The sequence below is a fragment of the Lactuca saligna genome, chromosome 1, assembly GCF_052625555.1.
Source record: "Lactuca saligna cultivar CGN05327 chromosome 1, ASM5262555v1, whole genome shotgun sequence".
Classification (NCBI taxonomy): domain Eukaryota; kingdom Viridiplantae; phylum Streptophyta; class Magnoliopsida; order Asterales; family Asteraceae; genus Lactuca; species Lactuca saligna.
The window spans coordinates 45,524,077-45,538,044 of NC_136417.1; the positions used below are offsets into that span (position 1 = coordinate 45,524,077).

The window sequence follows — 13,968 nt, forward strand, 5'->3', positions numbered from 1 at the left end:
AGCTAATAAATAAATCATTAATTTCATGTGAATTGGTCTTTATAACTTGGTTAAATAGTCCTAGTCTTTAGCCTTTGTTATGTACATGCATATAGTTCCTAATTATGTTGATTATGTGGAGATAGGGTTAAGTAGATCCATATCTATTTGCATATAAAAACATGTAAACAGATTGAATACATACAGAGAAATTCAATTTGTATTCTTGATTAGTGATAAAAACATACAAAAGTAATTATCATAGCACCAAAACTTGTATTTTAATTATAATTTGACACCCCATCAGGAGACTTTAACTTAATGAATATTTAACCCAAAAAGGTGAAACTATAGCCTATAGCCTAAAACACAGTAAAAACACTAAACTACATTTTGGGATAGATATATGTCAATTCAACTTCAACGAATGAGTTGTGATATTTTAAAGTTTTTCAAAGATTGTCTTTTAAACTTCCGGTCTACAACTGTTACCTGGAATCAGTATTGTAGCTTAGCAAGAACCAATAACCGGCTTGATTCATATAAACAGGTACCGGTGTTGATCCGGATCCCGGTCCAACACAATGCATAGGGTTCAAGGAGGCTACAGATTGCATAAGAATTTGATTGATGCACACTTTTGCTTTTCACATGTATTATTAATTGTTACATTTGAGAAGGAATATACAACTTCCTAGATTAACACGTCCCAAGATAAATGCAACACGTGACTTGACATACAATTTAATAAAGATTATTTAAGATTAAAACCTTAGCACCCGAAAGTTGAGTTCTTGAAATAAGCTTCTAGCCAACAACAAAAACTATAAAAAGAGGTGAAAAAAAAATCATTGTACATAAGTCTTCACCCTCCATTGATGATCCCTAAAAAAACTCCATTTGCATCTCCACTTTCTTGTACTTTTTGAAATGAATCCAACAACACCTCAAATGGTGGAGTATTGAGTTCTTCTGTGTTTATCTTGCTAGGTAATTTACAGAATTTTGGTGTTGAGAAAAAAGAATCATCCACCTGTTTGTTGCAAAAACAACTTAGAATATTTTTCTACAAAGTAAAATAAAAACAGCATTTTTTTTCCTTAATATTTTCCTATACCATGTATTCATTTATCAAGCACTTTTCGGTATCTTTTGTGATCTCAATTATTTTGGAAGAGTGAGCAACTTCCATATCTTTCATAGCATCACGAGAATTTCTTGTTAAGGAATCAATCCCCTCATTTTCTTCCTCGTTAAGCTTCAAAAAATCTGCACAAAGTCAACATAAAAATATTAAAACATAATATAATTATCAGTTAAATCAAGAAATACTTAAAAAAGTTTTATCATATTACAAATTACATAAATAGAAATGGCTTACATTCAGTGGATGTGAGAGATTGACTGTGTACTTCTTCTAGTGTCGTGGAGCCCACAGATGACAATCGATTATGGATTGCTTGATTTGTTTCAAGAGCATCCCTGAATTAGGAAATCATCCAAATCATAAAAATTAAACAAATAAATAAATAAAACACTCTTTTCTAATAAAAATTGAAAGTCGAAGTAACTTTTTTTTTTTACATAAACTTACTTGATTTTGGAATCAAAAGATTCTAAATGCAATTTCTGTAGACTGTTAATAGATTCTTGAACTTGGCTCCACCCTTCGTTACCCATTTTTGCCTTTGTTGTCCTTTTCATTTTCAAGTAAAACATCATTAATGCATACTTTTAAAATCAGGAAATAGCAATGTGCTTTCATTTTCTTCCTACTTTGAAAAATATACCCAAATATTTTATAAATATTTTACCAGTTTTTGAATATGGATATGACACCATCTTTTCCATTTTGAGTTGTGGTTTTATCCTCAATGTAATTCTTTTCTGTTTTTCCCAAAAAACTTGCATATTCATCGTCTGTTGATGATGTGAGACTATGAATATTTGACATTTTGCCATGAAGTGTGTAGGTTTTACTCCCAATATAGCTTCGAATTCCATCCACTTCTGTTTGAACCTATAAAAAAATCAACATTCTTTAATAAGCACATTACAATAAATAAATAAATAAAATCAACACTTTACTTTTTCCAATCAAAGGGATCAAGAGATATCATAATTAGTTAATTACCATCTGTTTCTTCTTGTCATTTGAACTTGTTAAAAGCTCTGCCATTTTGTCTAAAAGTTGCTTGTTTTCATCATCGGCATATTCCTAAAAAGGTAATTTTTTAAGATGATTATAAAATGATTGTAGTTAAAGATGAAAAGGGAGTTGTTGATATAATGGATGATACAAAAAAACCTCATATTTCTTGCTGAATTCATCTAATTTCTGATCATACATCCCTTTAGCTTCTTCCAACATTTGAATCACACTGAAAATGTCTGTGCTTAGAGTCTTGAAGAACTTCACTGTAATACTAGATGCAGATTGAGTTGTCTGATAAGCTCGCAATTGACTCTGGTTATACAGAAAAATCACAAAAAAGGTTAAATTCATACTCTTATTTGTCATGGTCAGGGGTATTTCAGACATTTGACTAATATCTATTTATGTACCTCATGCTGTTTTTGCCAAATTGCAGCTATAGTTTGCTCCTGATCATCAAGGTTACCATGCAAATCATCAAGTATATCACCAACTTTGACCGAAGCTTCTCTTATTAGCTAAAAAGCACCATAAATATTGTGAACATCAAATCAAGTTTTTGAATAAAAATCGTAAGTGAACAAGATTTAGTTTACTCACTTCTGCTAGGGCTGAAGAATGCTTCACGACTTCAGAATTTATATTTCCAAGTGTTGTCTCTGAATTACCACTGAATTCAGTCGCTAATTCAACTAAGGATTTGATTCCACCAGCAAATACGTCATTAATCTTTTCTACCCGAATTTGAAGTCCTTCAGCAGCCTATTCATTACATCGTTACATTTTCACAGCTGAATGCACACCAACTGTTCGATGAAATGCCGAAACGAGATTTAACTTACCGAATTGTGTTCAGAAACAAAAGATTTCATATGTTCTTCGATTGCATTTAGTTGTTGCTCTTGATGCGTTACTGAATCAACAATCGTCTTGTGAAGAACTTCAAGATGTTGAGCTAAAAGCTTCTGAAAGCTCTTGATCACCGCTTTATTTCCTTCTTCTATGTGGTTTTTGTGCTCTATATAACACGTAAAATACAATATTGTTACAATTTTTTATATATCAAACTGTAAGAAAAGGCTCTGTTTTTCAAACGAAAGATACAAACCAATTTTCGCGAACAAGCTTGATACCTCTGATGTTGCATTCTCAAGCTCACTATGAAGCTCAACTGCTCTTTCAGTGAGTGTTTTCTCTAAACATTACTAAAAATTGTTAGAAAATGCAACTTTTTTGTAAGTGAATATCACTTTAAATTTACTCACCTGATCCAAGAAGATTAAGTATAAAATATTCCTTTTCTTTTGTCGTTTCATTCGCTTGTTTCAGTTTATCTTTTAGATCCGAGATATCTTGCTTACTTTGCTTGAGTTCTCTCTGAAGTTGTTAAAAAAAAACAAATCATACTTAAATTGTAATTAAAATAAAATGAACCATTTTTGGAATCTAATCTAACCTCGGTGTTCTCAAGTTTTTGACTTAGTTCTGAAGTCAAATTTTGCTGATGAATTAAGAGTTCTTGAAGATCTATGAGTTCCTATTAAAAACAATCAATTTCTCAGTGTTTGATAGTATAACGAGAGGCGATGTATAATATTTAAAAATAGATATTTTACCTTACTTTTTAACTCTAACTTCTCGGATGTTGCCTACAAAAAATTGATTACGGAAATTTAATTATCCATGATTTTGATTTTGATACTATTTTTATTACTTAAAGGGTATTTTGGACATTTGAGTACTAATCAGAAACTTTAATCAACTTAATGTGGAGTCACACAATGCTACACTTTCATTAAATTACGCGTTAAGTAACACATGCGATTTTCATGAGATTGAATAAGAAAATAAGAAAAAAAATAATAATATAGAAGTAAACCTTCTTGGCAGCTTCTTCACTCATGTAACGTTCATGTGGTATGTAAATTCCGTTTTTCTCCCTTGTAGCATGTAATTCTAATGACACAAAGAAAAAAAAAAAGTTACGTATTTTTTAATTCTCAATAACCACAAAAAAATTATATAATTTTTTTTACCTTGTTTAAGACTTTTTATTTCCGTGTATAATTCTTTAACATCCGCTGATTTTGTCACCTTATGGTTAACCTGATTCCAAATTAAAAAATTAAACTTTTTTCATAATGTACGTTGCTATTTTCCAAATTTGCCCTTCTAGAAAAGAACACACTAACCTCTGGTCTATTCTTGATGCTTTTAGCCTTGTACGCATAATCTAAAGTGTTTTGTGTTTCTTCCAAAGAGTGAATAGAAGAGGACACAGTAGCTATTATGCATGTCTTTGTTTTCCCTCCTAAAGAATCTCTCAACAACCTCGTTAATTTACTATCCCTGATATTTTCAACCATCATATTATTAATTTATTATTCACCACAAATTCAATAAAATCACTTTATATTTTTAATGTTTTTTGTAACAAATTATTATTACCTATAAGGAACATGTCCAGAGTGATCAACCAATGCATTTATAACACGACCAAGTGTAAGCAAGCTTTTGTTTATCTCACCAGCTTCCCTTGCTCTTCCCTGTCATAAACATAAAAAGTCAACATTTTGACTTTGACCGGAAAAAGTCAAACTTTATTTTTTGTGGAGTTATTGTGTATGTACCTCACGCGCACCAGAACGTAATATGTTTTCTGATCCAGCAAGATCAACTAGATTTAGCTTTCCGCATTTGATTACTTCTTCCCCAATTGAACTAATTTCCTTAATTTGAATTGTGATTGTGAACAAAGAATGTGAACGATTGCTTTGTGTGTTTATAAGAGTGTCAGCTTTGTGTTTTCTAGCTGACCCTTTTTGTAAAATTTGGTGTATTTCATCTGCACTCTTTACAAGTTCTTCTTCTAAGCCTCTCATAAAAACTGCTCCTTTTCCATCTTCCATTAAAGATATGTGTTTCTTTAACTTTTCATCTGTAGCCAAAAGATCTGTTATTTCCTCATTGTAAAGCTCAATGTATGTCACTTTCATTGAATATTCTGCTTTTTGAGCTTCAAGAGTGTCGAAAAGTTGCTCAACAGCTCTTGGAATAACTCCAACATCTTCATGAAACTCTCCATTCTGCACATAAACAGGAAAACAATTTAGTTCTTATGCTATGGTTTGACCATTCAAGATTTGACTTCAAAAGTCAAAAGTTTTGACCTTGGATTTTCCTCCTTCGCCTTCCATTGTGTAAGTCTTTCCTGTTCCAGTTTGACCATATGCAAAAATGGTCCAATTATAGCCTTCAAGAGCTTCTTTAACAATAGGATCAACAACTTGATCATATAAATCCTTTTGTTTTGAAGATGGACCAAACACCTATATAGAAAAAGGAGATCTTTTATCAAGAAACAAAAATGGAATTCGATATAAAACTATAAATAAACACCAATTAAGAAACAAACAAACCTTATCAAAACCAAAGATTTTATCTGTCTGCTTATTACCAATGTTTTGGGTAACAATAACTTCTTGTTTATCTTCATTACAAGTAACCACCATTGGTGTTTTTGCCCTTACATCGTCATCACTAAATGGCCTGAAAAGTGAAAAACACACATTAACAAAGAAATTAACCTTGATAAACAGAAAGAATTTCAGTTTATGTTAATTATAAGTTAAAAATACAGAAAAAGATGCTTGACACAAACCTGCAACGAAGGATAACTTGAACGTTGACACCTTTATCATCCTTGATACACGTGGTGCCATTTTCACTTGACCATAGCATCTGCGTTGGTGAAAGAGGGATTAAACTCCCTCTTCTCTGTTGATGCAGCTTCGTATTATCCATATATGAAGCCCGATTAGCAACTCGTTGCCTGAAAATTCATAAAAAAGCGAAATTTATGAGCGCAGAGCATGTCAAAAAACTGGAATCGAGTATAGCTACATGATTACCATATTAAAATTACGAATTAGAAACATGTTTGGAGTAAAAAATTAACGAATTACTAATAATTTCTGGAAAAGGCATATTTACAAACATGTGGGGAACGTACATGATTGCTTGATTAGTGGTATAGTGATTAAATTAGATTGATACAGTGATCCCCTGATCAATAATTACAAAATTTTCAACGAAAAAACAGTGAAAAAGTGATGAAGAAAGTCGGTAAACAACCACAGCCGGCTGATTAGAGACAAGTCAAGGAGTCAACAAACGATCGGCGATGAATACTACCTTTTTCTCGAGAAAAACAAAATGGTAATTTTGTATTCTTGTGCGTGTGTTAGAGAGAGGATTACAAAATTGAAAAGCTACAGAGAGCTGTGAGCTATGGCGTTACGAAGAACATGTACAAAGAAGTTTTACTTGAAGGATGATTAATGAGCGTTTAGCAACTTTTGACTGTTAGCATTTGAAGCATTTATAGTTTCCTTTTTAAATTTCCGTCATACATGTCTTAATATTTTTTTCAATTAAATTTGAATTTAAATATTACATTGAAAGATACTACTAACAGTTTTAAATTTTGTATTGTTCCTACAAAATAAAGGGTTAGATGATGCAAATGCAATAATGCCTTGTTATAATATGGATCAATACAAAGGTGCTCTTGAAGTGGAGGTGTGCTGTCCCTATTGGGTGGGTTGGTGGGCCTTGGATATAATTTTTATTCAGAATAATATATTTTAGTTTCCATTTATTTTGGGATTAAATATTTGAGGATTTTTAGATGACTATTACTTATAGGAAATTATTCAAAATGGGCAACTAATAACATAAAATTTATCTATTAGATCATTAAAGTTTTAATTGCATCCATCAAACTATTTTTTTTCGTTTTATTATAAAATTGATATCGGTGATATTGGGTTATAATAGAACCGAAAAAAACAATGTTGGTCAATACATTTATTATATAAGTTTAGTGATTTAAAAAAACAAATAAAATTGTTGGTCAACTGGAAAAAAAAATGTTGGTCAACTGAATATAATTATATAACTTTAGTGACTTAAAAAGCAAATAAAATGTTATTGGTTGCTATTTATGACATTTTCATTGAAAATATTAGAAAACTTTTACACACCATTTATATATCCAAAATCTTCGATTTTATCTCAACTTATTTGTTTTAAAAATATTCAAACCACCTATAAGACAATGAAGATCTTTTTCAACAAGAATTTTTTATTTTCTTCTAACTTTATTGTTAAACTGATATAATTATTTCTAAGACTTAACAATTTATGCATTATATATTCAAAGATATTAAAAATTATTTTGTTTATTACATTATTTCTTTTCACAAACAATTCACTACATATAAATTGTTAATACTTAGAAATGGTTATATGGGTTTAACAATGAAGTTAGAAGAAAATGAAAAATCCTCGTTGAAAAAAATATTAATTGTCTTATGGCTGATCTAAATATTTTTAAGACAAGTAAATTGTATCAAAATCAAAGATTTCGAATATATATATATATATATATATATATATATATATATATATATATATATATATATATATATATATTAATGATGCTTAAAAGTTTTCTAATATTTTCTATGGAAATAAAATAAACTGACAACCAATAACATTTTATTTGTTTTTTAAATCACCAAACTTATATGATCTAATTGACCAAGAGACATTTCTTTTTTATTCTAATATATGATTGATTACGTGGACACAACATGTGACGTGGACTCCACGTGGGTTGGTAATCGACTATCACTAGTATTAATGGTATAATAAAACAAAAAAAAAGGTTTATTGTTCAATTTGGTGCAATTAAAACTTTAGTGGCCTAATGTATAAATTTTGTGTTATTGGTTGTCATTTTGAAACATTTTACCTACTTATTAGTACTTTTTATGTGAATAAAATTATGTAATTATTGTTAGATTAGGTGTATAAGCCAATAACTAAATTGGTATATACTTGAATTAAATGCAAAGTCATTTTGAGTTGTCCTCAAACCTAGTAATTGAATAGGATGACTTCTAGAGAGAGAGACCGATTTATTGATCTATTATATGATTAATAAACAGAAATAAATGATTTATTAATATATTGTGAGAATAATATATTAATTATAAATAGTATTATTTAGTTAAAAATTAATCATAAATTGATTAGGATTAATTTTAGGATTGATTAGATTAATTAAAACTACAAGGACATAAGCTGTAATTGTTTAATAATTGGTCAAAAGGGGTTCCAGAACCTTCCTAAGGTGGTGGATGGTTTTGTGGTGTATTTTAGGATTTCTAGAATATCACTGAAGATAATTAAGAGATTGGATAATTACTTAATTTGAAATAATAGTATTATATTCAAATTAGAGTTTTCGGTGTTTCATAATGCAACTATAAATAGGGTCTTAACCCTTTTTCGGCCGCTCATTCCTTTAGAAGGACAACCGAAATCATCCCTTGTCTTCTCTCTCCAAGTCTTTTTAGTTTCTAGGGTTTGCGTGTGAACCATCAGATGTACGAGATTTCTAGTGCTTGCTTCCAAGAGCTTTTGAAGAAGGATTTCATTGGTTATTTACAAGAATAATCAAAATGTATGTAAACCCTAACTTATTTATGATTTTTGCAAATACTAGGGTTTCCATATGGTTTTTGATATTCATAGATTATAGCATTCAATAGTGAAAACATAAATTCAATTCTATTGCATGTGAGCTTAAGAGTTAAGTTATTTTTCGTCACATGATTTTTGTAACCTATATATATATATATATATATATATATATATATATATATATATATATATATATATATATATATATTAGTAGAAATAACTTAGTCGGCTGTTAATAACTATGAAATAATAATTTTAATACTAATTTACATAGTTGATATTAAACATTATCATACATTTTATCATATCTCGTTTCTCTATTGTATTTATCAAGACAAACTTAAATCCTCTTTTATGTTTTCTTGATATTGTTGTCTGATGCTTCATTTTCGGTATTTTGCTCTCTCAAGTTGTTTTTGCTCATGAATTTCTTACACGTGAAAACATGTTCATGTGCAATCTTTGCAACACACCTATAAACATAAAACCTAAATTGTCATATGATTGTAAACATTTCTCTGATTTGGCTCCATATTGTAGTTTTGTTGTCCAATTGTTTTTTTTTTTACTCATTTTGAAATTGCTTCTTTTGTTTATCAAGTTTTCTAATACATGCATAATCCTCAAAACCCCATGTTTTTTAATAACGACAAATAATTATTTTGTCTCCTCTCCTTGGGATTGAACATAAGATCCCCTAGTTAGCTGTTAGTATAGAACATTCATGTCAGCCAAGTGAGCTAGCCCCAACTTGTTCAGGACCCCATGTGAATATGGTAAAACACATATTTCATTATATTTAACATTTTATGCAATAATTTGTGTAACATCCCGGAATTTAGAAGTAAAGTTGAAGGACTAAAAGTGGAAATAAGAAGGTCGGACTCGGCGAGTCTATGGATAGACTTGGCGAGTCGAGTCGCGTTCAGGTCGCGTGATAAGTGACCAACTCGGCGAGTCTCATGGGTGGACTCGGCGAGTTGCTGCAGTATGGAGAAAATCCTAATCCTGGGGGTTGAGCCCTATATAATGAACACAATACCCTCTCCTCAGCCTCTTTACTCTCCCTTGAAGTCCAGAAACCCTAACTTTCGGTTGTGAGAGAGTTGGAGAGCATATAGAGTCTTGGAGGGGAAGTGAAGAACAAGAAGGTTGGAGCAAGGGGATTTGCAGAGATATAGCTTATTCTTCAGTTGGAGCTTTCATTTAAGGTACTAATCTGTTGTTTGAGCTTTTGTGCATCTAGATCTATCAATTGTGGGCTTTTTGTGGTATGAATGAGGTCCATCTCAAGTTTGGTGTAAGATCTGAGGTTGCTACCTCAAATCTAGGTTGTTAATGATCCAGAAAGCCATAAAGTCTATGCTCAAGAGTTGTTGGTGAAGTTCTTTTGTCCCAAACCCTAGCCCTAGAGTATATAATGCTTAGATCTCTTTGGATTCACGTAAATTTTGCAACTTTACGTGAGGAATAGCTTGTGGAAGAGTAGATCTATGGATTGGAACCCCTGCATGGCTTGGAAAGCCTCTGTATGGGTTAAGAGCTAGTGGTACTCGGTGAGTCACATGGGTGTACTCGGCGAGTTGCTTGAAGATGGGAAGAAACTCGGTGAGTTGGAAGAACAACTCGGCGAGTTGGTTGAAGATAGCCTTGGACTCGGCGAGTCTGGTCTTGAGGTCCTAGCCTTTTCTGGTTAAGCTGAGAATCGGTGAGTCAAGGGATGACTCAGTGAGTTGAGATGAGATTTTTCAGAGTTGAGGGACTCGGCGAGTCAGCGGGCTGAGTCGGCGAGTAGGGTCAGTCATGAAGTTTGACTTTGACTGAGGACTTTGACTTTGACCAAGAGTTGACCAGTTGACTTCCAAGGGCATTTTGGTAATTTTTGGTATTTATTGGGTTCATTCTTTTGGTATTATCAGGGGTGGAGTTCGTGTCGGAGGTTGGAGCAACGTGATCTTATCTTTTCAGTCAGCAGTTGCAAGGTGAGTTATCCTCACTATATCAATAGGGTCTAAGGCACCAAGGCCGGCCCTTTATCGGATTGTAATCCGGGTATCGTTGTTATGTTGTTGCTTTGCTATGTTTGCATCCTGGTAGTTAGGATGGTATATGTTAGAGACCCGGTTAAGGTCGGCATCCTGGTATATAGGATGATGCTATGTTAGTGACCAGTTAGGTCGGTATCCTGATCAGAGTAAGTTATGTTATGTGATCTGCTAGATCGGTTTGATTGGATGTGAATTGTTATATGATTGTATGTTTATGTGCACATGGTTGTTTGACTGGGTTTAGGTTGAGGCGGGTCCTGCTTTGTAATGTAGGCCAACATACCCAGGGCGGACCGGTTATCCCGAAGGCCCAGCGAGCGGTCCGGATAGGCTGTAGGCCCCACGAGGGCATACCAGACGTGCCGAGGCTGGGAGAGTGGACCAGGCCGACTGAAGGCCCGATGCGGGCGGACCAGTCATACTGTAGACTCAAAGAGTGGACCAGGAGGGTTGAAGGTCCGGTGCGGGCGGACCAACCACACTGCAGACTCAAGGGACATGGCTAGACTCGGAGGGTGGACCAGGTGGACTGAAGGCCCGGTGCGGCGGACCAGTCACACAGTAGACCCGAAATGCATGGTTGTTCTGTTCGGTTATGATATGTCATGCGTGGAATATGTGGTTGGTATTTTGGGGGTATCTCAATAAGCTTTCGGGCTTACAGTTGTGGTTTAATATTTTTCAGGTACTTCAGGAGACTGTGGCAAGGCGAAGGCGTGATCGTACCGCTCCTCATGTTTATGTTTTATGTTATGGTTCTTGGAATACTCTGATAATAAATGTATTGAAAACCTTTTTGTAATAACTTAATGAATTTGGGATGTTTTTGAAAAGTTTAAATTGGTTTGAATTTTTAGAATGTTACAATTTGCATGTTCGTTTGAAAGTGATTCATAGTTGTAGGTGTACTAAACCTCCAACATTGATCCTTCAACTCTTTTCCGTCAAATTGAGCTTAATATTCTCATGAATATGTTTTAAGAAAAAATTGTGTTTATGTTGGAATGAATGTCCAACGTCATTAACTATTGATAATATTTTTAATAACAACAAGGTTCTTTTGGGTTGTCCCCATGACCTATATGAGCAATAAGGAATTAGGAGAAAACAAGTCTCTTAATTTATTGACATTTAATAAATTATTTTGAAATAATTAAATAGTTTTAATTAATTAAAGGGGATGAATATTAATTATTATTAATTAGTTGGAATGTTCTCGAAACCCTTAGAAAATTGATAGAGACGATTTTGAATATGTAACGACCCAAAAATCCAAGGTAAAATTTTCTTTTTTCAGTATAGTGAAACACAAGTCTCACTTATTGCAAACGTTCAAAAACATGGTTTAATTAAAACATTTATCATAATTACATTACATCCCAAAATCACCTGATGTGTAAAAACATGGGTGCATACGATGCGATCACGTCGGGCTCTTCCTTTCCAAACCGATGATATTAGAACCATAAAAAAAACTGTAAGCACGAAGCTTAGTGAGTTATCCATAGCATGCCCCACATAATTCAGATAAACATCTAAGGATGCCATGGAAACCCTCCAAGGTCTTACATCGGGTGCCATTGGAACCCCCACATGGTCTTAGCCCACTATCATGGGAACTCCCATATGGTCGTATGTGACATCCCCATTTTCACGGCCAGAAAAGACCGGTTTAGTTTATGTTTTATAAAAATCAAAGTACATCTTTTAATAAAAATGTTCGGAATTTGTTCCCAGTAAAACATGATAAATACGTTTTTAAAGCATATCCGAAGAAAAGTATTTTTATTCATTTTAAAACATTTGGGATGTCATCGTCAATACAGAAACATAAGCATAAATAGAACTTACATTCATTATCACTAGTGATTTATATCTCCTTAATCTCCCAGTGTAATGTGACTTCATATCAACACATGTGATATAAATAAACTGAGTGGGTAAAGTTGGGAAACCTAGTGTAACGACCCAAAATTTAAGACCAAAAAAAAATTCTTTTAATAAATCATTACTTAAAGTAAAGTCATCATTCCAAAACATAATATGAGTATAAGTTTCCAAAACACATGTTCGTTATCAGAGTAAACAATCCCAGGCTGTCTAATCTATGGTGTGTGCCATGCGATCACCCCGAGCTCTTTCCTCCGCTACCGGAAGTACCTAAAACCAAAACTGAAAACCGTAAGCACGAAGCTTAGTGAGTTCCCCACCCTACCACATACCATGCATAACCACATACTGCACATACTGGGCCACACCCCCTATCTTGGGCCTCGCCCCTACCTCGGGCCTCGCCCGCTACAACGGCCCCGCCTGGCTTCGAGCCCCGCTCGGATACAGATCTGTTTTACTTAGGCCTCGCCTATCACAGGGCCTCGCCCGTCAACAAATAATAACACATAAACATTTCACAACACATAACTGACACATGCAACTAGTTCTATCCTAAGGCCTCGCCTATCCTGGGCCTCGCCCATGTCCTGCTACTGATGAGATATGGAACCCCATCCACACTCTGCTATTGGTGAGATACGGGACCTCGCCCACACTCACCTCCCTACCAGGCACATACATGTATCACACAGACAACAAGTATAAACTATCATATATAAACAATTCCTTGGGCACCCGCCCGCTATTACTGGACCTCGTCCTGCAAACAATACTAGCATACTGTGCCTAGGGCTAACCCCCGGGTCTTCTACTCATAACTACATGGGCCGGCATTGTGGCCTTAGACCCATTCACACAAAGGGAAACTCACTTTCACTGGCTGAACTTGCTGATGCTCTCACTAGTTGCTGCCTGACAACCCACGGAACTCCTGCTCCTCTTGCTCCCCGAACTACCAATATCAATGCAACACTGAGTCTAACTGACCCCCGAAAGACACCCTGGTCCAAAGTCAAAGTCCTGGTCAAAGTCAACCTTCCAGGTCAACCCTACTCGCCGAGTCACCCTACTGACTCGCCGAGTTCAAAATGATCAGATTCCTTCCATTCCTGACTCGACTCGCCGAGTCTACCGATTTCTGAGTCCAGACCTGTCCAACTCACTGAGCCTCCACCCGACTCACTGATTTGAGTCACAACTCGAAGGGTTTGGGGTTTCGCAACCTGACTCGCCGAGTCCAAGAACAGACTCGCCGAGTACAAGGCAATCTTCATACGACTCGACGAGTTGTTCATCTAAATCATCGAGTTTCTCCACAACTTCATGCTACTCGCCGAGTCC

At 34.2% G+C, this 13,968-nt stretch overlaps 1 protein-coding gene across 3 annotated transcripts; it reads right to left on the reverse strand.

The window, feature by feature from the left end:
- Nucleotides 1-601: 601 nt before the first annotated feature.
- On the reverse strand, nucleotides 602-6,485 carry LOC145034943 (kinesin-like protein KIN-5D). 3 transcript variants are annotated; one of them, XM_078983525.1, is made up of 23 exons: nucleotides 6,329-6,485; nucleotides 5,796-5,966; nucleotides 5,554-5,683; nucleotides 5,305-5,463; nucleotides 4,765-5,220; nucleotides 4,583-4,680; nucleotides 4,327-4,483; nucleotides 4,171-4,240; nucleotides 4,014-4,090; nucleotides 3,751-3,783; nucleotides 3,591-3,671; nucleotides 3,400-3,511; nucleotides 3,243-3,329; nucleotides 2,977-3,152; nucleotides 2,735-2,896; nucleotides 2,545-2,652; nucleotides 2,288-2,446; nucleotides 2,114-2,197; nucleotides 1,794-1,999; nucleotides 1,574-1,675; nucleotides 1,361-1,461; nucleotides 1,097-1,248; nucleotides 602-1,012 (listed from the first exon to the last, which is right to left on the reverse strand). In XM_078983525.1, exons 2-23 carry the CDS (start codon nucleotides 5,936-5,938, stop codon nucleotides 845-847), a joined length of 3,021 nt encoding a protein of 1,006 aa, XP_078839651.1. In that variant the 5' UTR covers nucleotides 5,939-5,966; nucleotides 6,329-6,485; the 3' UTR covers nucleotides 602-844. The 3 variants fall into 3 exon arrangements, with proteins under 3 accessions (XP_078839651.1, XP_078839642.1, XP_078839659.1); XM_078983516.1 differs by lacking the exon at nucleotides 6,329-6,485 and adding an exon at nucleotides 6,147-6,255; XM_078983533.1 differs by lacking the exon at nucleotides 6,329-6,485 and adding an exon at nucleotides 6,046-6,144.
- Nucleotides 6,486-13,968: the final 7,483 nt, after the last annotated feature.